The sequence below is a fragment of the Rana temporaria genome, chromosome 10 (genome assembly GCF_905171775.1).
Source record: "Rana temporaria chromosome 10, aRanTem1.1, whole genome shotgun sequence".
Classification (NCBI taxonomy): Eukaryota; Metazoa; Chordata; class Amphibia; order Anura; family Ranidae; genus Rana; species Rana temporaria.
This window is the reverse complement of record NC_053498.1, coordinates 87133906-87161532: the sequence shown is the minus strand read 5'-3', so window position 1 is coordinate 87161532 and position 27627 is coordinate 87133906. Positions and strand designations below refer to the sequence as shown.

At 42.3% G+C, this 27627-nt stretch overlaps 1 protein-coding gene across 2 annotated transcripts in view; it reads left to right on the top strand.

Annotated features, from left to right (window-relative positions):
* CACNG6 (calcium voltage-gated channel auxiliary subunit gamma 6) overlaps positions 1-26054 on the top strand; it is a 193650-nt gene extending 167596 nt beyond the window's left edge. For both annotated transcript variants that reach the window (XM_040325666.1, XM_040325667.1), the window contains 3 exons: positions 2585-2659; positions 9306-9443; positions 25437-26054. In XM_040325666.1, coding sequence (XP_040181600.1) covers positions 2585-2659; positions 9306-9443; positions 25437-25663 — 440 coding nt within the window. In that variant the 3' untranslated portion in view covers positions 25664-26054. The remainder of the gene's footprint in view (positions 1-2584; positions 2660-9305; positions 9444-25436) is intronic.
* The last annotated feature ends 1573 nt before the right edge of the window (positions 26055-27627 follow it).

Sequence of the window (27627 nt, the reverse complement as noted above, 5' to 3'; positions counted from 1 at the left end):
AGACTGGGTCTGGTGCAGAATACTGGTACACAGGTTGGACACAGGAACACACAGGTGCAGAAAACAGAGACAGCAGTCAGCAATAGCTGGGCAGCAGAAGTATCAATTTGGAAAGCAGAAGCATTGTTAAAGTTCAGGCCAAGGTCATATATCAGATAGACAGCAAAAGTAAAGTGAATACACAAGTCAAGGTCATCAGCAGAAAATCTGAATACAGTGAAATCAGGACACAGTCCAGGTCAATCTCTGGATAACAGAACATGGGTCAGGTCACAGGTCACAGCTGACTACCACTTAACAATTCTCCTCTCTTGTTCTACACCAATGCTGGTGGCATGCACACCCACAGGTCTTCTGGCACAGCTGCGCACTTGACCTTCCTTGAATGAGGTCTATGGGCTTTAAACAGATTAATAAGAGTCAGGCCCCGTACACACGTCCGAGGAACTCGACGGGCAAAACACATCGTTTTGCTCGTCGAGTTCCTTGTGAAGCCGCCGAGGATCTCGGCGAGCCGAAATTTCCCATTGAACAATGAGGAAATAGAGAACATGTTCTCTATTCCCTCGCCGAGATCCTCGTCGGCTTCCTCGGCCGAAAGTGTAGACACGGCCGAGTTTCTCGGCAGAATACAGCTCCGATCGAGTTTCTGGCTGAATTCTGCCGAGAAACTCGGTTGTGTGTACGGGGCCTCAGTTAGAAATGAGGTGGGGGTAAAAGGAAAAGGGAGCAAAAATAATCCAACCTTATTTTTTGTTAAAGGTATCTTGCTTACTTCCTGTTATGATGACCACATAGAAAGTAATAGAAAAAAATCACCAGTGGAGTACAGAAATATAAACCACTATAAATTTGATTTTATTGCTGTGCGTTTCTATTGGAGAGATTTCCTCTCATTTTCTATTTTAGCGATAAGGGGACAGAAAATCACAGGAAATAATGATAATTTCCCCCCATCAAAAACTTTAGAAAATTTTAACAAAACATGAACAGAATACAGAATTATCATTCTAAGTGCTAGCACCAATTAAAATTAAAAGGTGTTATTGTAGCAGCAATACTTTTATTGTTATTAGTGCAGGAGGAATGGTATGTGGGACGCACACCTTCTGCACTGTATCTTCCGTGGATACTAGGGTTGTCCCGATACCCCTTTTTTAAGACCGAGTACATGTACTGATACTTTATTTCAAGTACTCGCCAATACCGAATACCGATACTTTTTTTATATGTCATGTGACAGTGGCACATGTGTCAGTAGTTTTTTTTTGTTTTTTTTACTATTTTTTGTTATGTTTTACAATGCTTTCTTGGGGGGGGGGGGGGCGGAGTGGATGGTGTCAGTGTGTTTTTTATTTAAATGGTTATTATTTTTTCTACAATTAGTTATTTTTTATTATTTATTGCAATTTCCTTTTCTTAACAGACCTCTGACATCTCCCCTTTGAGACAGAGAAAGGGACTAAGGACACGGATTACCCAGTCCCTTTCTCAGCTGCACTGAAAATGAATGGACAGGAGACAGAGGCTCCTCTCCATTCATAGACTGAAGCATCGTAAACACAGGTTACGATGTTATAGCTATATGGAATGAACAGAGTCAGTGATCACTGACTCTGTTCATTCGGAAAAGGTAGGAGCCGGGTTTAGCAGCTTCTACCTCCGCTCTCCATCCTGACAGAGGGGGCAGAGGAGGATACGGAGGGTGACCCGGAGCGCAGAGGGGAACATGGAGGGTGACACCAAACGCAGAGGGGGAGAGCAGAAGAACGGAGGAGGACAGCTGCAGCACGGAGGGGGGACATGGAGCACGGAGGGGGGACATGGAGGGGGACACGGAGCACGGAGGGGGAGAGCAGAATAATGGAGGAGGGCAGCAGCAGTACGGAGGGGGGACACGGAGCGCGGAGGGGGAGAGCAGAATAATGGAGGAGGACAGCAGCAGCACGGAGGGGGGACACGGAACGCGGAGGGGAGAGCAGCACAGATGGGGGAACTGGAGGAGGATACAGGGACAGTTAGGTATCGGGTGAAGCATTGAAGCATTTTCCCCGAGTACAAGTACTCAGGGAAATGCTTGGTATCGGTACCGATACCGATAATAGTATTGTATCGGGACAACCCTAGTGGATACATATCAGTTGGGAATATCCAAATGCCTATGTGACCTTCCATAACCAGAGGGTCCACACTCTGGGTAAGAGTACATCCTGATTTTTCTGTTGGTGACTTCACAAGGTGGAGGATTCCCCTTTGGATCTGTTTGCACAAGCACTCTGATTGATGTCTCTTGTCTACTTATTTACATCTGTTTCTCTCAGCCCTTGTTGCTGGCTGGGCTTTTATGATTATTCTTTGGTCCATTTGTGTTTTTGTTATCCATTGAGATTTGAGCGCAACTTTTTTTCATTTTTACTGTTTTGTTTTGTGATATCCCACAATATTTGTTGCAGCTGTTTCACGTTTATATATTTAACACAGGAACAGTATTGTTTTTTCGCAGTTTTTGCTTAATCCATGCAATGTCAGTTGTCTGTTTCTGTGATATTAATCCTGTAATCGTTTTTTTATCTCCTTATTGTAGATTCGAATTGCTCATATTTCAAGTTCTTTACTACTGGAGAAAATGCGTATATATTTCAACGTGTTACACACAAAGGTGAGTTCATTTTTGCACCTTTTTCTAGTTCATAGGAGGATATCCCCCTCCAAATACAATGAGGTCGTTCTTGCTCTCCTGTTGCTGAATACAAACAAGTAAATGGGGAAAGTCGTTGAAACAAAAACTTTTTGCATTGTCCCTTAACACCTCATAGTAGTTGTCATTTTCCACAGAAAATCTAAGACGATTGTTCAATCTGGTAACGAACTCGTCTTCTTTGACATTTTGATAAAAAAAAGCAGTAAATAAAAAGTAAACAAAAAAACATAGCAATGTGGTGGGGAAAGATAGTGAGATTGTACCTTGATACCTTAATATTGTATACATAGTAACATGAATACAATATTGTTTGTGTGTAAATATATACCTGTGATATTGATATTTGTATACTTTGAAAATCCTACTCTCTGCCCCCACCACATTGCTATGAGTCTTTTTAAGTACTTTTGATACTTAAAGGGTAGTTCCAGGCTTTTTTTATGTTTATTAAGAGTCAGCAGCTACAAAAAGTGTAGCGAATGTAGAAATTACACCCTAAAAAAAAATTTTAACATTAGATTCATGCTCATTTTGTCAAGGGGAATCGGGTACTGTATTTTTTGCTTCTTGGAAACTTCTGATGCGTAGCAGCTAATTGTTGCTCTTTGTACTGGTTTGTCTCAGTAACTATTTTTTTTAATAACCTCATCGATCAGAAACAATTGTGAAGCCTCGTACACACGACCAAGGAACTCGACGGGCCAAACACATCGTTTTCCTCGTCGAGTTCCTTGTTAGGCTGTCGAGGAACTCCACAAGCCAATTTTCTCCATTCCCGTCAAGGAAATAGAGAACATGCTCTCTTTTTGGCCCGTCGAGTTTCTCGACAGTTTCCTCAACGAAAATGTACACACGACCGGTTTCCTCTGCAAAAAATATCTCCCAGCAAGTTTCTTGCTGTTTTTTGCCGAGAAACATGGTCGTGTGTACGAGGCCTAAGTATTCCAAGGGGTTGTCATGTTCAACGTCTACTTTCATACCAGATGCTCCATTGGATGGGAATCTTGTGAGCGCTGCCTGATCCGCAGACAATAGAGCACCAAGTCCGCACATCACTGAGCTCAGTCGCAGATTCATCACTTTTAGTGTCTGATGGCGAATTTCTCCACAAATCACTATAGCTCAATTCTGCAAGTGATTCTAATTCACTATCGCTGTTTTCTAGCTGGTCTAAAACCACTTTTGACCTCTAGGGATGCTTTTTGGATGCCATGGACGTTCTCAAGTTTCCAGGCAGAAAGAATGGTAAACGTGCAGGCAGGGCACTGGACAAAGCACTAGGGAAAAAATTGAGGTGAAATGGTTTGATACAGTAATGTAATCCTAACAGATTACAATGTATTGTGTGTATGTTATGTTTTATACTTTGAACAGATTTTGGTACTGAAAACAACCCCGAGTCACACTCGGGATTACCACCAGGGAGGTTATTCGATTTTATATATATATATATATATATATATATATATATATATATATATATATAAAATATTTTACCTGCATTATCCTAAGAATGTAGGCATTCACAGAAGCATGCAAGTGAAATTCATGTGTGTCCACTTCCACAGTTCATCATTGCTGTGCCAAGACTTGTTTGTCATCTTCATAATGAACAGGTTGCAAGCAAAACCCACACAACCACAGCCAATTGCCAGTTGCTAACTTAAAGGGTTGAACACATGGGTTAAATATTGGACGGCATCTGCCAGTTTAATAGAAACCCGCTGACATTCGGCCGTGTGTATGGCAGCCAAACAGCCGGCTTCTGTCAAAGGGGCATGAGCGGAAAAGGTTTGCCGATTGGCATCCTATCAGCATTCTCAGCCAGTGGTGTAGGGAGCCGCCCCCCTGTCAGAACACAATAGCTCAGTGGGGGAGATTGCACTAACATTGCATAGTTGGTACAGCAGCTCTTTCCGAGCTATAGCCGACGCCACCCTATATTCAAATCTTTAAGTTGTCTTTATTTTCTAGATATCCATATAAATCAATAAATATGAATCAGGGCTTAATTGCAAAGTAAGATAAAGTGGACTTAGACCTTCAAACAGCCAAGTGTTCACAGCCAATCACAGGACTGGCGGTACAGAATTTCAGACTTTATGTCAAGTAAACATATGGGCAGCACACTGGCGTAGTGTTTAGCAGCACTAGAGTTGTTGGTTTGAATGCAACAACAACACTACACGTCTTGAGTTTGCATGTTCTCCCTGTGTCTGCATGTATTTTGTCTGGGGTACTCTGGTTTTCTCCCATAATCCATGATGGTAGATTAATGGTAGACATACTGTAAAATTGGCCCTAGCCTGTGTACAGTATGTATGAATTTGAGTTAGGGACCTTAGATTCAGGGTCATTTTATGAAGTCAGTGGGCCTGTGGGCACACAAAGTAGAAGAGCAATCCAGCACGCAAAGTACATCACAGCGAACACTGGCTTGTTATAATTCTTCCTCTCCTCCAGTATAATTCCCCCCCAGGTCAGTGTGTCTTCCAGTATAATTCCTCCAGATCAGTCTATACCCCCAATAAACTCCCCCCCCCCAGGTCAATCTGTCCCACAGTATAATCCCCCCAGGTCGATTTACTCGATTTATAATCTCTCTAGGCCAGTCTGTCCCCCAGTAAAATCCCCCCAAGTCAGACTGATTTTAGGAATTGTACTGGGGGGCACACTGACCCCCAGTAAATCCTGGCAATATTAGATTTTTTTAGGCCCTGCAAAAGTTGCGCAAATGTTTATCAAATCACAGTTTTCACAAAAAATACACTAAAATCTTCCTTGTCAAAATATTTTATTGAATAGTACAGAAGTAGTGTACAAATTGCATAAAGTAAATACAATATTATACAGTCAGGGGTGATAAGTTCAATGTCAATTAATTGAGAATGTAATAATAACTATTAAGTAATATTGAAACAAGATCGATTAAAACTTTAGAAGGTATTTACAGTTCTTCAAAAGGTGTCAAGCCTAGAGGTATTGTAAGAGTAACCTTCTTATTTGCGTTGCCTTGCATGGGTGTACACTGTAGTATGCCCTGAGTGAATAAAGTCTCTCTATATTTCTTTTGTTATTTAGTTTTTTTACTATGTTACTTTTTATTATTATAATTTTTATTTTTATTTGGGGGGGGCATTGTTGAAACATCAAAAGTCTAAAAAGACCCCTGATGTCTCTTTTTTGAGACTGAGAGAGGGACTGAGGACATAGAGTTCACACCCCTTTTCTCTGCAGCCTAAGCTTCACTGCATCTACACTGTACTGTACAGAGACTTCTATTAATTTACAAACTAAAGCATAGTAAACACAGTTTACTATGCTCCGGTGATGAATGGACACACTAGTGATTGGTATCAATCGCTCCTGTATCCATTTAGGAAGTGGCTGGTAAACATATCTCCTGAATACTGCACTGATCTCCCACCCCAGCCACAGTTGCAGGCAGCAGGAAAAAGGCAGCAGTGCTGCGGGAAGGTGGTGCCAGGGAACTCCTAAGTGGTGGAGCAGTACAAGGGTATGTCAGACCAGTGGGGGGATTTATTTTTTACAGTTAACTCCCCCTGTGGCCACAGAAGATTGATGGCCGTGATGCAGGGAATCTGCTGACTACTCCCAGTGTGCGCCGCGGTGTGTGACAGGGCAGAGTTGGCTGCCCCTCCCTTGTGCCCCACACACACTTAAGCTTCTTGAGGGCATGAAATGTTGTGAGTGTGCTATATGTACCTAAAATAAATACATTTAACAAAAATATATAAACCGTGTAGTTAGCTGATGCCTGGAGTTTTGCTTTTAAATGCAGAGATTTTTGGCACCAGCACCTCAGAAAAATACTAAAAATGGTTTCGCTTATCAGCATTATCCAAAATGGAAATATATTATTCAAGAAGGACCAACCCATTAAAGTGGAACTTTGGCTGGTGAGGGGCCAGGAACACTTGTCATATTGTATAAGTTTGCAGAGAATACTTACACATACCAGGAGACTAAGGCCCCTTTCACACTGGGACAGGAGGTGCGGTGAGGGTAAAGCGCCGCTATACTTAGCTTTGCTTTACCGTTGGAATTGCGGCGGTATTTGGTCAATAGCAGTGCAGTTTTACCCCCACTAGCGGCTAAAAAAGAGTTGATACCGCCCGCGATGCGCTTCTGCAGAGGTGCATTGCCGGCAGTATAGCCACGGTTTTCCATTGCTTTCAATGGGAAGGAGCGGTGGAGGAGTGGTAAACACCCTGCTTTTTCACCGCTCTAAAGATGTGGCTAGCAAGACTTTTGGAATGGTCCTGCTAGTGCACCGCTCCAGTGTTTGCTACCTTCCAGTGCTTATAACAATGTTCTTTGCGATACGGCTTTACCATCATCACCATCACCACCTTCGCCATCACCACCAATGCCATTTTTTCCATTACTTCTTTAACATTTTATATTACATTGGTTCACACTTGAGTTATGTCATCCCAACACTCAGTTCCTTTCTTGAAATCTTACAGCAAAAAAACATGGACTTTGTCAGACAAATGCAAAGGTTGAATATTCAATTTATCTCAACCAGCAATACTTACATTATCCCTCCCTGCCTCAGGCTTTTCACCTTTGCCACTTCTCCCATTACTATACAAGCCACAGGTTTTGAAGTACCATACTGCAAGTATGATCTGAACTATCACTGAGTCTAATTCAGTGCATGAAGGGATTTTCATGCAATTACATGTTTTTTACATGTACATTTAGAGGGCATTTTATATATGCATGAAGAGTTGTTCGTGAGAAACTCAGGTAACATATTTGACCCAGTAAATATGTTGAAGTGGTTGCAACATTCTTGTCTCAATGTGTAGCATCAGGGGATTTAATAAATATCTACTTTCCTTTTGGTGCTAAATTTGCAAATATTTTTTTCATTAATATGCACATTTATTGTTGTAAGCTTGAAATGATAGGGCCAGGGAAATGTTATGTAAGCCCTGGTAAACAAGTAGGAGTGGGGATGTGATCTAGTAAAATCCATGTATTCATTTAGGAAGAAATTAACAATAAAGTTGCCCTCGGTCCCGCTATTTAGCTGATAAGGTCTGGGCCCAGTCCAACAAGGCCAGTTGTGTTGCCTTATCAGCAGCCCTGCCCCCACCCAGCAAATCCAGCATTGATCTGTCATATTCCATGTCCCACACTGCCATCCTCCTTCCTCAAACATCATCAGATTCTTGCAGATAGCCTCCAATGATGTGGAGCAAGGTCTACCCATCCCTCTTCCATTGGGCCGTGTACACACGGTCGGTCCAAACCGATGAAAGCGGCCTGAAGTCCAGTTTCATCGGTCCAAACCGACCGTGTGTACGGCCCATCGGTCTGTTGTCCTTCGGACAAAAATTATAGAACTTGCTTTAAAATCTAACCGATGGGCGGCTGACCATCGGTCAAAACCGATGGTTAGTACACAAAAGCATCAAGTCGATGCATGCTTGGAAGCATTGAACTTCGGTTTTTTTCAGCACGTTGTGTGTTTTACGTCACCGCGTTCTGACCCGATCTGGTTTTGAACTGATGGTGTGTACGCACCTCAGACCATCAGTCTGCTTCAGTGGTGAACCGATGAAAACGGTCCGTCGGACCATTCTCATCGGATTGATCGACCGGGTGTATGCGGCCTTACTGTCGGAAAACTGATGCCTCTTGGAATATCGGGCACGGATATTCCTGGGGGCTCCAGGATCAGGAGGAAGGGGGAGGGGAAGCAAAATAAAAAGTAAATACATAACTATATATATATATATACCGTATTTATCGGGGTATAGCGCGTTCCTGCGTATAGCGCGCACCCCTAAAGTTGCCCTCAATTCCTGTGGAAAAATGTTTTTTTGTTACTTACAGTTTTGGTGTCTTGCACGGCGTCCATCGGCGGCCTCGTCGGGTCCGGCGTCCGTCTGCGGCTTCGGGTGTCCTCTTCGTTGGGTCCGGCGTCCTTCTGCGGCGTCCTCCCCGCTCGTTTCCCGCGCCGAGTTTGAATACTGCGCCGATATATACAGAGCGCAGTACACTCGTGTATCGTCGGGCAGGCTCGGCAACTCTCGCGCTGACGTCCTGTACGTCCAGGACGTCAGCGCGAGAGGACCCGAGACTGCCCGACAATACACGAGTGTACTGCGCTCGGTATATGTCGGCGCAGTATTCAAACTCGGCGCGGGAAAGCGGGTATTGGCGTATACCACGCACCCACGATTTTGCCCTGATTTTCAGGGCAAAAAAGTGCGCGGTATACGCCGATAAATACGGTGTATATATATATATATATATATATATATATATATATATATATATATAGTTAAGGTCCACTTTAAGGTTCTTAGAAGGCACAAATATATAAACAAAAAATCCTTGCGCTTTGACCAGGGGTGGGGAGGGATTGGAAACATGATAAATAGAAATTGAATAGAATAAAGAGCTATTGTTACCTGGCTTCTAATGTACAACAGTTATATTGATTCCTTTGTGCTGAGAAATATGTGTATTTATGCGTATCAAGTCTCATGTCTAGTCATTTGTAGATGTAGCCTTGATTTTTCTGCTTTCCTTCTTATCATTCACCAATATGTTTCTCCCATAGATATGAATATCACAGCAGCTGTTCTCTCTCTGTTGAGCATAACTCTGATGGTAATGGGATCAATCTGCATAACAATGGTTTTAAGCAAAGGTGTGGAATTCCTCCTTAAGCCTGCATCATTCTTCTTCATTCTTTCTGGTAAGCAAAGTTTATAGACTGTTCATTGCTCACAGCATTTCAAAGGATCAGTCCACCCAAAACCTCATGTTTCTCTTGTTAGTAGACTATGAAATAATATAGTGCCTTGAAAAAGTATTCTTACCCCTTTAAATTTTCCACATTTTGTCATGTTACAACCAAAAACATAAATTTATTTTAGTGGGATTTTATGTGTTGGACCTACACAAAGTGGCACATAATTGTGAAGTGGAAGGAAAATTATATATTTTTTTATTTACAAATAAATATGTGAAAAGTGTGTCGTGTAGAACCACCTTTCGATGCAATTACAGCTGCAAGTCTGTACCAGCTTTGCACATCTAGAGAGTGACATTTTTGCCCATTCTTCTTTACAAAATAGCTCAAACTCTGTCAGATTGGAATGAGAGCATCTGGGAACAGCAATTTTCAAGTCTTGCCACAGATTCTCAATTGGATTGAGGTCTGGACTTTGACTGGGCCATTCTAACACGTGAATATGCTTTATTCTAAACCATTCCATTGTAGCTCTGGCTGTATGTTTAGGGTCATTGTCCTGCTGAAAGGCAAACCTCTGCCCCAGTCTCAAGTCTTTTGCAGGTTTCCTTCTAAGATTTCCCTGAATTTGGCTCCTTACATCTTCCCATTCACTCTGACCAGCTTCCCTGTCCTTGCTGAAGTAAAGGATCCCTACAACATGATGCTGCCACCACCGTGTTTCACGTGGGGGATGGTGTGTTCATGGTGATATGCAGTGTTAGTTTTCTACCACACATAGCATTTTGCTTTTAGGCCAAAACGTTACATTTTGGTCTCACCAGACCAGAGCACCTTCTTCCACATGTTTGCCATGTCCTCCACATGGCTTCTTGAAAACTGCAAACGGGACTTCCTATGGATTTCTTTCAACAATGGATTTCTTTTTGCCACTCTTCCATAAAGTCGAGATTTGTGGAGTGAATGATTAATAATTGTCTTGTAGACAGATTCTTCCATCTGAGTTACCATAGGCCACTTGGTTGTTTTTCTGATCAATGCTCTACTTGCCCGACCTCAGTTTAGGGGGACGGCCATGTTCCATTTTCGGAAAAAGGATTGAATAGTGCTCCATGAGATGTTTAAAGTGTGGGATATTTTATTATAACTTAACCCTGCTTTAAACTTCTCCACAACTTTATCCCTGACCTGTCTGGTGTGCTCATGTGCCTTTATGATGCTGTTTATTCACGTAGGTTCTCTAACAAACCTCTGAAGACTTCACAGAACAGCTGTATTTATACTGAGATTAAATTACACACAGGTGGACTTCGTTTACAATTTGGTGTCTTCTGAAGGCAATTGGTTCCATTAGAATTTAGTTAGGGGTATCAGAGTAAAGGGGGCTGAATACAAATGTACATGACACTTTTCAGATATTTATTTGTAATACATTTTGAAAACCATTCATCATTTACCTTCCACTTCACAATTATGTGCCACTTTGTGTTGGTCTATCAGATAAAATCTCAATAAAATATATTTACGTTTTTGGTTGTAACATGACAAAGTGTGGAACATTTCAAGAGGTATGTATACCTTTTCAAGGCCATGTACATCTCTAATAGGTTCAAGTTGGAACATTTCCACACAGAATTTTTCACCTCTACACACATACCCTAGAATATCATTCCTTCTAGAGCTACAAGTGGAGTCTCACCAAGCTTACGTAATTCTTGCCTAGTAAAGAAGTGGGAGAGGGTCAGAAAGAGGTACTCGCTCCCCAAAAACATAAAAAGACATTCAATATGTTGGGGAAGGAGATTAGCATTGCTTTCACTTTAAAGTGAAGGGCCCGGATTCAGATACAATTGTGTAGCTATCCGCGGGCGTAACGTATCTCAGATACGTTACACCACCGTAACTTAGGACGCAAGTTCAGTATTCATAAAGAATTGCCCCCTAAGTTACGGCGGCGTAACGTATGTGGTCCGGCTTAAGCCCGCCTAATTCAAATGTGGATTATGTGGGCGTGTTTTATTTAAATTTATTGTGACTCCATGTATTTGACTTTTTTACGAACGGTGAATGCGCCGTTCGTGAACGTTTCCAAGTGCGCATGCTCCAAATTACGCCGCAAACTGTCAATGTTTTTGACGTGAACGTAACTTACGTACAGCCGTATTGGCGAACGACCTACGTAAACGACGTAAAATACGACGCTGTTCGGTCGTTTCCGACGTCCATACTTAACATGACTTACCCCTGCTTTATGAGGGGTAACTTTTCACCGGAAAAAGCGTTACGCAAACAAAGTAAAAAAATGCGTCGGGCGGCCGTACGTTTCTGAATCGGCATATCTACCTAATTTGCATATTCAACGCGGAAGTTTAGGGAAGCGCCCCTAGCAGTCAGCGTAAATATTGCACCCTAAGATACGACGGCGTAGGAGACTTACGCCGCTCGTATCTAGGCAACATTGAGGCGTATCTGATTCTATGAATCAGACGCCGAGATGCGACGGCCCGCATTTAGAGTTACGACGACATATCTAGAGATACGCCGTCGTAACTGCTTTCTGAATCCGGGCCAAGGTCTTGTTAAGGGTAAATCATCTTAACTTAACTAAATGTACAAAATGCAGGCCAAATTAAAAACTGAAGCAAGAGTTTTTTTGTGATGCATTCAAATATTTAAATGTGAATGGGGAAAACAATTTGTGATCACTAAGTACTAATCCTCTGTATATTTAAAATGTAAGATTCCCTTTATTGTACATGCAATGCATTTGAACATAAAACAGTCATTATTAAAAGTAATGGTAGATCATTGCTTTGTGGTGGTTAGAATGACATATCTCTCACCTCTCATTATTTTTTAGTCTTCTCGGTACATGTTCTTGGGATGGATAGTACACTGGATTGCATCTTATGTGTGAGGTATCATAATATAAAGGTAGCCAGGTTTATTAAATTCGTTTTTTTCAAACGGGGTTCCATCAAACATTTTTAGAGACTCCTTGAAAATTGGCAGATAGATCTCCTGAGCAATGTTGCGTACATTGCTCTGGCACTGACGTCATGCAGCAGAGTCAGTGTTGTGGGGGATAAGTAGGGCCTCTACTCACAGAGAGATAACCACTGATAACAATGATCTTTTTAGTTGTTTGTAAGGGAGCATTTATCCCAATGACCACCAAGGTAAGGGGCATTCTGTTTTTTTTTTCACCCCAAGTGTAATGAGACACAATTTTCTCTCATTACAAATATAGGAGGTCCTTCTCTCTATGACCACCCAAAGTAAGGGGACAATTACTCACTAAACAGTAAAAAAAGAAATCCCCACCTCGACCATTAATGTAAGGTGACATTTCTTAACTGACCCCTAATTGAAAGGAATACTACAATTTATACAGCTTTCTTCTCACCATTTTATTTTACAATTATTACTCAAAATCATGTTATCATTCAGATCAAGAGGTAATCCACGTTGGGTTTCAAATATGCTAGGTGCCCCACATTCATCTTTCTTTTGTTGTATTATTAAAAATACTTCCTACTGACCACTCTAATATACAGTGAGATGTATATAAAATTCATCATATATATGTTCTCTGACACCTTTTATTTCAAGTGTACCCTCAAGATAAAAGGCAAGAGAGACTGCATTGGAACGTTCTGATACAATCCATCCAGTTTTCACTAAATTAGGTAAGGATTCTCCAAGTTAAGGCTGGGTTCACACTACTACACTACTTTCATCCTACTTTGCTCTGTGTTCAATGTTTCCCTATGAGAGCGTCTTGTAGCGTCCTACACAAGTCGGTCCGACTTTGAAAATGCTCCCTGTACTACTTTTGGTCCTACATTGATCCTACTTCAACCCATTGAATATCATTGAAGTCGGACCAAAGTAGTATCCTGTTCATGAAAGTAGGATGGATGTAGGACCAATGTAGGATAAATGTAGGACCAATGTAGCAGAGCAAAGTAGGATGAAAGTAGTGTAGTAGTGTGAACCCAGCCTTAGGCTGGGTTCACACTACTACACTACTTTCATCCTACTTTGCTCTGTGTTCAATGTTTCCCTATGAGAGCGTCTTGTAGCGTCCTACACAAGTCGGTCCGACTTTGAAAATGCTCCCTGTACTACTTTTGGTCCTACATTGATCCTACTTCAACCCATTGAATATCATTGAAGTCGGACCAAAGTAGTATCCTGTTCATGAAAGTAGGATGGATGTAGGACCAATGTAGGATAAATGTAGGACCAATGTAGCAGAGCAAAGTAGGATGAAAGTAGTGTAGTAGTGTGAACCCAGCTTTAGGCTGGGTTCACACTACTACACTACTTTCATCCTACTTTGCTCTGTGTTCAATGTTTCCCTATGAGAGCGTCTTGTAGCGTCCTACACAAGTCGGTCCGACTTTGAAAATGCTCCCTGTACTACTTTTGGTCCTACATTGATCCTACTTCAACCCATTGAATATCATTGAAGTCGGACCAAAGTAGTATCCTGTTCATGAAAGTAGGATGGATGTAGGACCAATGTAGGATAAATGTAGGACCAATGTAGCAGAGCAAAGTAGGATGAAAGTAGTGTAGTAGTGTGAACCCAGCCTAAAGGCTACAGCAGACGTTGTGGACAATTGTGTTCAGGAGGAAAAATCATGGGCTATGATGGATATCCATGACTGATCAGTAAAATAAATTATCTATGTGATGGCGCTGCTTATAACTTATATTGAATATGGGTCTTTAAAACCATATACTTAGTAAAATGTCTGTGCCAATATATAAAGTGCAAAACAATCAATAACTGTATACAATGTATAGAAATTCATAAATAATAAAAAAAATTTATGAATAAATGAAGGTCTTCTTATAGACGGTGTACAAAAAAACGTTGTCGTCAAAAACGTGCCTCACAACAAATTCCACTCCCTGACTTGTGCTCCCTTCACCATGTGCAATGAAAGCTCACCTCCGTTTTAGACCCTAAACAGGGTGATAGGCTGAAAACAATACGATTCTCCTTTACAAATGGCTCCTCAATAATCACCAACAGCTCCAAGTAGACATAGAAAGACAAGATTGCTTCCAATAGTGCAGTACCTGGGTGTTATTCTGAACAAACCTCACCAAACCAGCTTCATAAATTGCACTCACGTTTATTTAGATGAAACCACGAGCATGGTGGCGTAACACGTAGAGGTGGAGCCTGGTGACGATATTTATATGCAATAAATGAGATCTGCTGGATTTGTTTTTATATGCTGTATTTTATCTAAATAAATGTGAGTGCAATTTATGAAGCTGGGGTGGTGAGGTTTGTTCAGAATAACACCCAGGTACTGCACTATTGGAAGCATTCTTGTCTTTCATTGTCTACTTAGGCCCCATACACACCATAGAATCTATCCGCAGATAAATCCCATCAAAAGGGTTTCTGCGGATAGATCCTATGGTGTGTACACTCCGTCGGATATCTATCCGCAGATAAATCTCCCCTGGAATGGATTTCCAGCAGATAAATATTTGTCGACATGCACAGAATATCTATCTGCTGGAATCCATTCCAACGGATGGATCCGCTCGTCTGTACAGACTTACCGGATCCATCCGTCCAAAGGGATTCCCCGCACGCGCCGTAATGAATAGACGCATGCGTGGAATTCCTTATATGACAGCGTCGCGCCCGTCGCCGCGTCATAATAGCGGCGACGGCGCGACACGTCATCGGCAGAGGATTTCAGCGCGGATTTCAATGCGATGGTGTGTACACGCCATCGCATTGAAATCCTCTGAAATCTTAGAGAGGATTTATCCGCGGATACGGTCCGCTGAACCGTATCTGCGGATAAATTCTATCGTGTGTATGGGGCCTGAGAGTTGCAGGCAATAATCGAGGAGCCACTTCCAAGGGAGAATCATATTGTTTTCAAAGTGCATTTGATCCTGTTTAGGGTCTAAAAAGGAGGTGCGCTTGCATTACACCTGGTGAAGGGAGCAGAATCACGGAGTGAAATTTGCTGTAAGGCACGTCTTTCACGGTGGAGTTTGTTGTGCACCGTCTATAAGAAGACCTCCATTTATTCATAAATTGTTATTATTTATGGACGTTTTCAGAATTTCTATGAAGTGTATGCACTTCTTGATTGTTTTGCACTTTATCTCTTGGCACTGACACTTTACTAATTATATGGTTTTACAGACACATATTAGATATAAGTTACGAACAGTGCTATCACATATATACTTTATTTTGTTGATGTGGGAACACATAGGTGATAGCAGCAGCCTTGTTTGCTTCTTTTGGTAAATTGCTTTATCCCTTACCACTAGGTGGCAGCACACAACCATTTGATTGTTTTTTTCATGACTGACCAGTGGTGTTGCTATAGGGGAGCGGGGGTGCAGGCCGCACCCAGATGACACCCACTAGAGGTCTCTGATCTCTGCATCACTTACTATTGATCTCTGACCTGTGCAACATTTCTGCATCATTTACTACTGATCTCTCTGACCTCTGCATCACTTACCACTGATCTCTGCATTACTACAAATCTCTAAACCCTGAATCACTTAATACTGATCCTTGCATTACTACAAATCTCTGAACCCTGCATCACTTTCTATTGACCTCTGAACTCTTCTTTGCCTACTACTGAACTCTTTATCACTTAAAGAGGGGGTTCACCCTATCATTTTTTTTCTAGCATTAAATTAAGCATAGTAGCGCGAGCTACAGTATGCCTTTATTTATTTTGCCCCGTACTCACTGTGTAATCCTATAGTGAAGATTCCGACTCCCCGCGGGGAATGGGCGTTCCTATCCAGAGGGAAGATGATTCACGGCCGGCTCTGGCGCGTCACGCTTCTCCGGAAATAGCCGAAATAGGACTTGGCTCTTCACGGCGCCTGCACATAGTCTGTGCGCAGGCGCCGTATAGCGCCGTGAAGAGCCGAGACCTACTCCGGCTATCTTCGGGGAGCCTGACGTGCCATAGCCGGCCGTCAATCATCTTCCCCCTTGATAGGAACGCCCATTCCCCGCGGGGAGTCGGAATCTTCACTATAGGATTACACAGTGAGTACGGGGCTAAAAAAATTAATAAAGGCATACTGTAGCTCGCGCTACTATGCTTAATTTAATGCTAGAATGTTGGTAATGAGGGTGAACCACCGCTTTAATGTTGACCTTTGAACTCTGCATCACCTGCTACTGATCTCTGTGTCACTTACTACTGATCTCTAAACCCTGCCTGACTTTCTATTAATAAGCACTGTATGAGAGTGTGAAACGCATTAGCCCTTTTTCCTGATTTTTTGCTGTGACATCCATGTTGTGACCAGTTTTTATTAAAAGGAACAAATTTTGATTTTTGGAGTGCGGCCGTCACGGTTCTTTCTTATACATTTTTCCTGCCTGACTTTCTATTGACCTCTGCCTCAATTATTTCTGACCTGTGAACGCAGTGTCACTAAACCCCTGTTCTCTGCTTTTATTTTAACCGCAGCCAAAATTGTTTTATCTCTGCTTTCATTTTAAAGTGAGATAGAATGGTACATGTTTAAGTGCAGTGTGCTGTAACCCACACCCTTCTTTCCCTCCCCAGTTGGTGTTGGGGGGGCACAGTATGGCATCTTCGTCCTGGGCACTGAATGACCATGTCCCAGCACTGGGTGACACCATCAAGTAGGAAGTGATAACAGTGTCCCCCCCCCCCCCCATCCATGACAGCACACGGATCAGTGCACCGATCACATAATTTACAGGAGACAATTTGGGGTGTGCACTGTGACCGTGTGCTGCCAGTCCCAAAATGTGCTAGTTCCTTGATAGTTGTTAATGGCACTACTATTGTCATTATAAGTGTAATATCGGAAAAAAGTATTAGACTGATCTCCATTGTTCTACTGAGATACAGTAACTGCGTAACTGCAGTGTAGGCTGTTTCTGGATATGTCTGCATAGTGAATATACATGCAGGCTAGGGTGATACAAGAGTGCCTTCCAGAAAAGATTATTGGATCACACCTGTAAATCTGCATTTGATCTAATGCTTATGCCTGGTTTAACTTTCACTGTTGGCTTGTTCTGACTGAGCCGCTCCTATTTCTACAGTGGCTTCTATCCTCTAGGGGCTTTCCTTGGTATCAATAAAATGTACACAAAAGGACTCCCACGCTGTCAGTAAACTAAGCTAGGGGGCACTGCTGCAGACACCTGGTAATCTGTTCTAACCAGAAAAAAAAGTGTCAGTGAATAAATGATGATGTCTGCGCTGTGTGACTCAAAGGGTTAAAAAACAGTGCAACTGATGGGCACACTAAATATATAAAACACACTGGGACTGTGAAAATCACAATATAAAGCAATAGTAGATCCAAAAAGTCAGATCAAAAATCTTCAATGGAACGCATTTAATAGTAAAATACAGTGTAAAAACTCACATTTAAAGTGACAGATCTGCGGCTATTAACATCCAGGAGCGACAAGCTCATCTCCTACCGTCAGATAATGCTTAATCTAGTGCTCCAATCCCAGCGCGTATCGTCATCATGTGACTTCATCAGGGGATCTTAACTACTAGCCGACCAGCCACCGTCATTATACGGCGGCAGGTCGGCTCTCCAGGGCGAGAGCCTGTAGCTATACGGCGGCTCTTTGAGCGGCCACTAGGGGCACGTGCGCGCCGCTGGAGGCGCGCGCACGCGCCCTCCACTCACCCCTGACTCCCGTGCGTGTGCCCGGCAGGCTCGATCGCCACCGGGCACCCGCGATTGCTCTTTACAGAGCGGGGAACGGGAGCTGTGTGTGTAAACACACAGCTCTCGGTCCTGTCAGCGGGGGAAATGCTGATCTTCTGTTCATACAATGTATGAACAGAGGATCAGTGTTTCCCCTAGTGAGGCCACCCCCCCCACAGTAAGAACACACCCAGGGACATACTTAACCCCTTCCCCGCCCACTAGTGTTAACCCCTTCACTGCCAGTGGCATTTTTATAGTAATCCAATGCATTTTTATAGCACTGATCGCTATAAAAATGCCAATGGTCCCAAAAATGTGTCAAAAGTGTCCGAAGTGTCCGCCATAATGTCGCAGTACCGAAAAAAAATCGCTGATCGCCGCCATTACTAGTAAAAAAATATATTAAATAAAATGCCATAAAAATACCCCCTATTTTGTAAACGCTATAACTTTTGCGCAAACCAATCAATAAACGCTTATTGCGATTTTTTTTTACGAAAAATATGTAGACGAATATGTATCGGCCTAAACTGAGGAAAAAAAATGATTTTTTTATATATTTTTGGGGGATATTTTTTATAGCAAAAAGTAAAAAATATTCATTTTTTTCAAAATTGTCGCTCTATTTTTGTTTATAGCGCAAAAAATAAAAACCGCAGAGGTGATCAAATACCACCAAAATAAAGCTCTATTTGTGGGAAAAAAAGGACGCCAATTTTGTTTGGGAGCCACGTCGCACGACCGCGCAATTGTCAGTTAAAGCGATGCAGTCCCGAATCGCAAAAAGTGCTCTGGTCTTTGGGCATCAATATGGTCCGGGGGTTAAGTGGTTAAAGTGAGAGTGTGAGATAGATAAAGTGAGATAGAATGGTACATGTTTAGGTGCAGTGTGCTGTAACCCACACCCTTCTTTACCTACCCGGTTGGTGTTGGGGGGCACAGTATGGCATCTTGGTCCTGGGCACTGAATGATCATGTCCCAGCACTTGGTGACACCATCAAGTAGGAAGTGATGACAGAAAACAACCGCTCAGTAGTCTTCAAAGTACCTCCTCACTGGAACCAAACCATGGGTGCCGGCAATGCAATAGTGATGCAAAAATACGAAGGAAACTTGGACAGCCGCACTCCGAAAATGTTCTTTTAATTAAAATCGATCACAAAATGAACATGCCACAGCAAAAAAAATGGAACAAAAGCTAAAGTTTCGCACTGTAGCTTCAGTGCTTAGTACTAGCTATGACTAAGCACTGAAGCTACAGTGCGAAACGTTAGCTTTTGTTTAAATTTTTTTGCTGTGGCATGTTCATTTTGTGATCGATTTTAATTAAAAGAACATTTTTGGAGTGCGGCTGTCCAAGTTTCCTTCGTATTTTTGCATAGGAAGTGATGACAGTGTAGGCTGTTTCTGGATATGTCTGCATAGTGAATATACATGCAGGCTAGGGTGATACAAGAGTGCCTTCCAGAAAAGATTATTGGATCACACCTGTAAATCTGCATTTGATCTAATGCTTATGCCTGGTTTAACTTTCACTATTGGTTTGTTCTGACTGAGCTGCTCCTATTTCTACAGTGGCTTCTGTCCTCTAGGGGCTTTCTTTGGTATTAGTACTGCAAAGGAAAATTTTCACTTTTACATAAAAGCAATAAAAAGCTTTAGATGCATTACATTAACCACTTGCCGCCCGCCATATAGCAAAATGACGTTGGCAAAGTAGTTTCAATACCCTGACTGGATGTCATAAGACGTCCTCAGGATATTGAGCTTCTGCGTGCCCCCGGGGGTGCGCATCGCGGCGATCATTGTTGCAGGGTCTCCGTTGGAGACTCTTTACCACGTGATCAGCAATGTCCAATCACGGCTGATCACGATGTAAACAGTAAAAGCCGGTAATCGGCTTTTCCTCACTCGCGTCTGTCAGACGCGAGTAGAGGAGAGCCGATCAGCTGCTCCTCTGACAGAGGGGTTTGTGCTGATCGATTATCAGCGCAGCCCCCCCCCCCCGAGGATGCCCACACTGGACCACCAGGGATGCCACCAGACCACCAGGGATGCCCACCACAGGTATGCCACCCTAGACGACCAGGGATGCAAATCAGAACTAAATACTGGATGCCAACAATGGATGCCAATCAGTGCCCATAATGGGCATCACTGAGTGGCAGGCATTATTGTTTAACACTGATTGGCATCCATTAGTAAAACACATTACAGTCTATCAGTGAACATCCATGCCCATCCTTGCTACCTATCAGTGCCCATCCATGCCCGTCCGTGCCACCTATCAGTGCCCATCCATACCACCTGTTAGTGCCCACCCATGCCACCTATCAGTGCCCATCCGTGCCGCCTATTGGTGCCCATCCGTGCCGCCTATCAGTGCCCATCTGTGCTGCATATCGGTGCCACCTATCAGTGCCCATCAGTGCTGCATATTCATGCCCATCATCAGTGCCCATCAATGCCACCTCATCGGTGCCCATCAGTGCCCGTCAGTGCAGTACCATCAGTGCCCATCAGTGAAGTAGAAAACATACTTTATTTATTTTTTTGCAGAAAATAAAAATCCCAGAGGTGATCAAATACCACCAAAAGAAAGCTATATTTGTGGGAACAAAGTGATAAAAATTTAGTTTGGGTACAGTGTAGCATGACCGCGCAATTGTCATTCAAAGTGCAACAGTGCTAAAAGCTGAAAATTGGTCTGGGCAGGAAGGTGTATAAGTGCCCTGTATGGAAGTGGTTAAAGCTAAATTCTGGGAAATCAGCAAACTACCTATATGAAATCAATACAGTATTAGTGAACTCTCTTATCTGCCAAAGGAACTGTAAGGCCTCCTGCACATGGGCAGAAAAAATGCTGCTTTTAGAAGCAATTTTATTTATTTTTTGTTATGCCTCTGAAGGCAGCTCGCATGCATAACACACTCGTATGTATGTAAATTTCACTGTAATGGCTAGAACAAATGGCAAGTGTGCATTAATGCATATACAGTGAGGAAAATAAGTATTTGAACACCCTGCTATTTTGCAAGTTCTCCCACTTGGAAATCATGGAGGGGTCTGAAATTGTCATCGTAGGTGCATGTCCACTGTGAGAGACATAATCAAAAAAAATAATTCCAGAAATCACAATTTATGATTTTTTAACTATTTATTTGTATGATACAGCTGCAAATAAGTATTTGAACACCTGTCTATCAGCTAGAATTCTGACCCTCAAAGACCTGTTAGTCTACCTTTAAAATGTCCACCTCCACTCCATTTATTATCCTAAATTAGATGCACCTGTTTGAGGTCATTAGCTGCATAAAGACACCTGTCCACCCCATACAATCAGTAAGAATACAACTACTAACATGGCCAAGACCAAAGAGCTGTCCAAAGACACTAGAGACAAAATTGTACACCTCCACAAGGCTGGAAAGGGCTACGGGGAAATTGCCAAGCAGCTTGGTGAAAAAAGGTCCACTGTTGGAGCAATCATTAGAAAATGGAAGAAGCTAAACATGACTGTCAATCTCCCTCGGACTGGGGCTCCATGCAAAATCTCACCTCGTGGGGTCTCAATGATCCTAAGAAAGGTGAGAACAGGACTACACGGGAGGAGCTGGTCAATGACCTGAAAAGAGCTGGGACCACCGTTTCCAAGGTTACTGTTTGTAATACAATAAGACGTCATGGTTTGAAATCATGCATGGCACGGAAGGTTTCCCTGCTTAAACCAGCACATGTCAAGGCCCGTCTTAAAAAGTCACTAAAGGATTTTTTTTTTTTAGCTAAATAGCTTCCTTTACCTTGCTGCAGTCCTGGTTTCATGACCTCATTGTTCGTTTTTGCTTTCATGTTGCTGTAAATCCTCTCTGTTCTGGACACTTCCTGGTTGCCTGTTTCCTGATAACCACAGTACTGGGAGATTTCTCACGGTGGTCACTAATCAAGGAGGTGTGATTACTGTGTGTAAAACGAAACTGGATTGGTGCTGAGGAGTTTTAGACAAAGTATCACTGCTCTCTATTGGCTGACTGCCCTCTAGTGGCTCTCTGTACATCAGAGAACCAGCAAACAACAGCAAAAACGAAACTACACTGCAGGCACATTATATGATTGTTTTTTTATCTATTTTTAATCATTTTTAAAAGGAATCAGTTAACTATTATGTCTCTATGCCCTGTAAACAGTCATTTCAGCTAAAAAAATTTTTTCCTTTAGTGACCCTTTAAGTTTGCCAATGACCATTTGGATGATCCAGAGGAGACATGGGAGAAAGTCATGTGGTCAGATGAGACCAAAATAGAAATTTTTGGTCATAATTCCACTAACCGTGTTTGGAGGAAGAAGAATGATGAGTACCATCCCAAGAACACCATCCCTACTGTGAAGCATGGGGGTGGTAGCATCATGCTTTGGGGGTGTTTTTCTGCACATGGGACAGGGCGACTGCACTGTATTAAGGAGAGGATGACCGGGGCCATGTATTGCGAGATTTTGGGCAACAACCTCCTTCCCTCAGTTAGAGCTTTGAAGATGGGTCGAGGCTGGGTCTTCCAACATGACAATGACCCGAAGCACACAGCCAGGATAACCAAGGAGTGGCTCTGTAAGAAGCATATCAAGGTTCTGGCGTGGCCTAGCCAGTCTCCAGACCTAAACCCAATAGAGAATCTTTGGAGGGAGCTCAAACTCCGTGTTTCTCAGCGACAGCCCAGAAACCTGACTGATCTAGAGAAGATCTGTGTGGAGGAGTGGGCCAAAATCCCTCCTCCAGTGTGTGCAAACCTGGTGAAAAACTACAAGAAACGTTTGACCTCTGTAATTGCAAACAAAGGCTACTGTACCAAATATTAACATTGATTTTCTCAGGTGTTCAAATACTTATTTGCAGCTGTATCATACAAATAAATAGTTTAAAAAAATCATACATTGTGATTTCTGGATTATTTTTTTTTGATTATGTCTCTCACAGTGGACATGCACCTACGATAACAATTTCAGACCCCTCCATGATTTCCAAGTGGGAGAACTTGCAAAATAGCAGGGTGTTCAAATACTTATTTTCATCACTGTATATGCATGTAAAATTGCTCCAGATTGAGCATTTTATACACTGGATTTTTCTGGCAGGAGCATAAATGGGATTATTTTAATATGTCCATGTGCATGAAGACTAATTATGTCAGGTCACTTTAAGGCCTCATGCACACTGGATGTTTTTTACAGCTGCTTCTAGGGGAGTATGACATTTTTTTTCCTGCCTCTAAACGCCCCTCAATGTTAGCCTATGTGTCCATGCACAGATAGACATTTAGCAGCGTTAAAGCGTTTGTTAACCCAAAAAAATAAATAAATTGATCCTGTTTCTTTAAAGCATGTTATACAGCACCCCCGTATCACCTGAAATAACTGGCTGATCATGCCTGGTTATGCCCTCCCCCTGTAAACTGACCACAATAATCAGGGCTGCTGAGCAACATGGTTCGTTTATGTCCCTCTGTCATCTGCAGCCTGCTCTCCTGTGTCTGTGTCCTCCTCTGTCCTCCTCCCCCTCCCCGCTCTGCCTGCCAGCTCCCAAATCCACCTAACCTGCTCTAAATATAACAGTGTTTTTCTTCTATAGTACCCTCTGATATGTAACACTAAGCTCCCCATGGATGTCATTCATAAAAATATGCAGTATAATAGCTAACTTCAGAGCACCATTCGGGGCTCACGTGACTGCCCGCTAGTCTCCTCCTCTCCTCATCTCGGCTGACATCAGCAGGGTTTTCCCAGCATCTCCCCCTGCAACTATAGCATTGGGAGAGGAGACCAGTGGGCCGTCAGCTGAGCACCAAAAGGCGCTATGAAGTAAGCTATTATACAGCATATTTTTATGAATGACATCCACGGGAAGCTTAGTGTTATATATCAGCGTAAAGTATAGCAGAAAAACATTTACCTTAACAAACACTTTAAGTGGCAGGAGCTTTTAAAGGCTTTTAGAGGCTGGGAAAAAAAACACTGCCAGTGCATCCAGAAGCAGAGTTTGGGAGGAAAATATTATTGACAATACAGAAAGCGGCTAAATGCTGCTAAACGCGCCAAAATGCTAGTGCTTGATCATTAGTTTATTTTAATGACCAGAATAAACTATTTATTCTGGCCATTGGCTCCCGCTGCTATCAATCAAATCCAGTGACAAGGGAGTAGGGCATAGGCGGGGCCAAGCAGCACTGTGTTTTTCAACAGATGCACACAGTGTGGTCCAGGAGCAAGCCTCAATGAGTACCCCCCAGCAAACAGTTTCCTAGTGGGGGTAATCAAAGGCAAGAGGAGCTAGGATTGCCGGCAGGGGATTCCAGAAGAGGAGGATCTGTGCAAAACTATTACGACCGAGGAACTCGACGGGCGAAACACATCGTTTTCCTCGTTGAGTTCCTTGTCAGGCTGTCGAGGAACTCGACAAGGCAAGTTTCTCCATTCCTATCGAGGAAATAGAGAACTTGCTCTCTTCTTGGCTCGTCGAGTTTCTCGACAGTTTCCTCGACGAAAATGTACACACGACCGGTTTCCTCGGCAAAAAAATATCTCCCAGCAAGTTTCTTGCTTTTTGAAACTCGGACTTGTGTACGAGGCTTTACACAGAGAAGGTAAGTATAACATGTTTGTTATTTATTTAAAAAAAGTAGACTTTAATATCACTTTAAATTAAAGGTTGCTAAAGTGGGTGAAATTTTTTTCCCAGTAAAGGAGATAATAAAATGTATCTCTCCCACTGCTCATGTCCCAAGTATTGCCTAAAGACTCTTCAGAAATTGACACTTCCAGAAGTTCCAATCTCCTGGTCTCCCACCACTCTCAGTGGCCACTCCTGCCAGTCCCAACATTCTCTACATTTATTGGCACAGGCAGCGGGAGAGGAACGTATTATTATTTACAGGGAACAGTTTTATTTTCCTTCTTTGATTTTAGCAGGGCTTATTTGCTCCTAATGTTGCCCCCTCTCTATTGGTCTGAGCACTGCTGTACAAGGTGTAAGAGGACGCTACCATCAAGACCGATTTAGGTACTTTGCTATATAAAGCAATATACAACAACATTAAATGATATTTAATATTTGCCTGTAGTTCAGTTTTAAAAGGCCCACATAAAGGATTGTAAATCACAGGACTTTGGGTCACATATTTCACTCTACACAGATGCAGTCTACACTAGTCATACGTCAGATGAGTTTTATGAAAGCCCTGTTAATTCTTTCTTTTCATTTTTCTCCACAGGTGTGTTTGTCATGATCACCATGATAGTATTTCGTCAGGCAGTCATTTGGCTCATGGCAAGTAATCAGAACGTACATCTAGAATATGAATACTCATGGTCTTTAGCATGTGCAGCTGCAGCAGGAGTCATCTTGGTATTTGGAGGAATATGTTGCTTGTTTTTGGTATTGCCACCTCTGTCCAAGAAACCTTGGGAATACTGCATGAAGAAGGGAAGTAGTTCTTAAAAGAATGCAGACCGTTGGCACTTAATTTTCTAGCCAATCAGCTGGAGACCGATCAAACATGGCCGGGCTCTCAACACTGAAGTCCTTTGCAAAATGAGGACAATTTGTTTACGTCATTGTCATTTTATGCACCTGATCCAGATTTACAGTCAGTATTCAGACTTTACAAGTTGTGGCGATTCTTGCAAAGGAATAAGCTTTGATATATGGACAACCTATTTATATCCTATTTTGGACCGGATGTTTTTTCCCTTTTGTAAATAAGCTTTGTAGCATCCAGAACTCTGTTAATGTATTTTTCTGGGGTTGGGGAGGGCCACTGTATAGAAAAAAAATGTTATCTTGGTGTTATATTATATTGTCTTATTAAAGGTTATTTTTATTCTGGTGAGTGTTTGCATTGAACGTGCAAAAAAATATTTCATGCATTGGCATTGTAACTTTTGAATCACAAATACTGTGAAAATCCATTATGGAAAGCTGACCAAGGATGCTGTTTGCAATGGATGTTATGAGCCAATTTGTATGGAAATCACAAGGAAAAAATGTATGATTTTGTGGACTGGCTACGCATTGTGCATGTCAAGTGCATAGATTGTGGGTTTATAAGCAACAAGAGTACCTCCTTCAAAATTATATAAACAATTTGATGACCCCAAATGCAATGCAATTCTCTTTTACAGTTGTCTTCATTGCATACAGTGCCTTGAAATAGTCCACATTTTGTCCTATTACAACCAAAAACGTTTTTTTTTACAAATGCATTTGTATTCAGCCCCCCTTCAATACTTTGTAGAACCACCTTTCAATGCAATTACAGCTGCAAGTCTTTTTGGGAATGTCTCTTTCAGCTTTGCACATCTAGAGAGTGACATTTTTGTCCATTCTTCTTTGCAAAATAGTTCAAGCTCTGTCATATTGGATGGAGAGCATCTGTGAACAGCAATTTTCAAATCTTGCTACAGATTCTCAATAGTATTTAGGTCTGGACATTGACTGGACCATTCTAACAGATGGATATGCTTTGATATAAACCATTCCATTGTAGCTCTGGCTGTATGTTTAGGGTTGTTGTCCTGCTTAAAGGTGAACCTCCACCCCAGTCTCAAGTCTTTTGCAGACAGGTTTTTCTCTAAGATTGCCCTGTATTTGGCTTCATTCATCTTCCCATCAACTATGACCAGCTTTCCTGTCAATGATGCTGCCTCCACTGTTTCATGGTGGGGATGGTGTGTTCAGGGTGATGTGCACTGTTAGTTTTTCGCCACACATAGAATTTTGCTTTTAGACCAAAAAGTAAAATTTCTGGTCTCATCTGACCAGAGCACCTTCTGATAGAGACTCATTAATTAATTGATATCCTGATACAATCTCAGGGCTAACCCATCCTGCCGTCTGATTCAAATTACTATGGTGATACAGTGCAATCTAAAAACAGACCACATGCTCACCTCTCTCGGCTTCAATCCCAACAGGAAGTTGCTAAAGCCTGCTGGCTCTTTATTAAACCACAGAATCACAAAACATGCACACCCACTTCACCCATTTCACCCACCCCCTGTGAGTCCGTCATTGGCATGAAGCTTCTCATTGGCCAGTTCATATAAGGGATGGCTTCCTATTCCATGTTCTTCTTCAGACTAGTTGCACACACCCTTCTTGTCATGTGACATAAAGTCCACTCGTGTCCTTTTTCAAACTCATTCGCCATTTTACGTAGAATTCCTTTGGGTACAAGATTCAAACAGTCATTTGGGTGAGGGGAAGACAGGATGAGGGGGATGGGCCGGAGCACACATTCCAAAGATGATAAACAGAAGGAAACATGTAGAGGAAATGGCTTCTGAACAAAACAGCTTTCCCTTGTATTTTCAATGTTGATATAACTTATCAAGGAAAAAAAGCAGTATTGATCATTCTCATACATACATATGCATATATAAAAAGAATATGGAAATATAAAA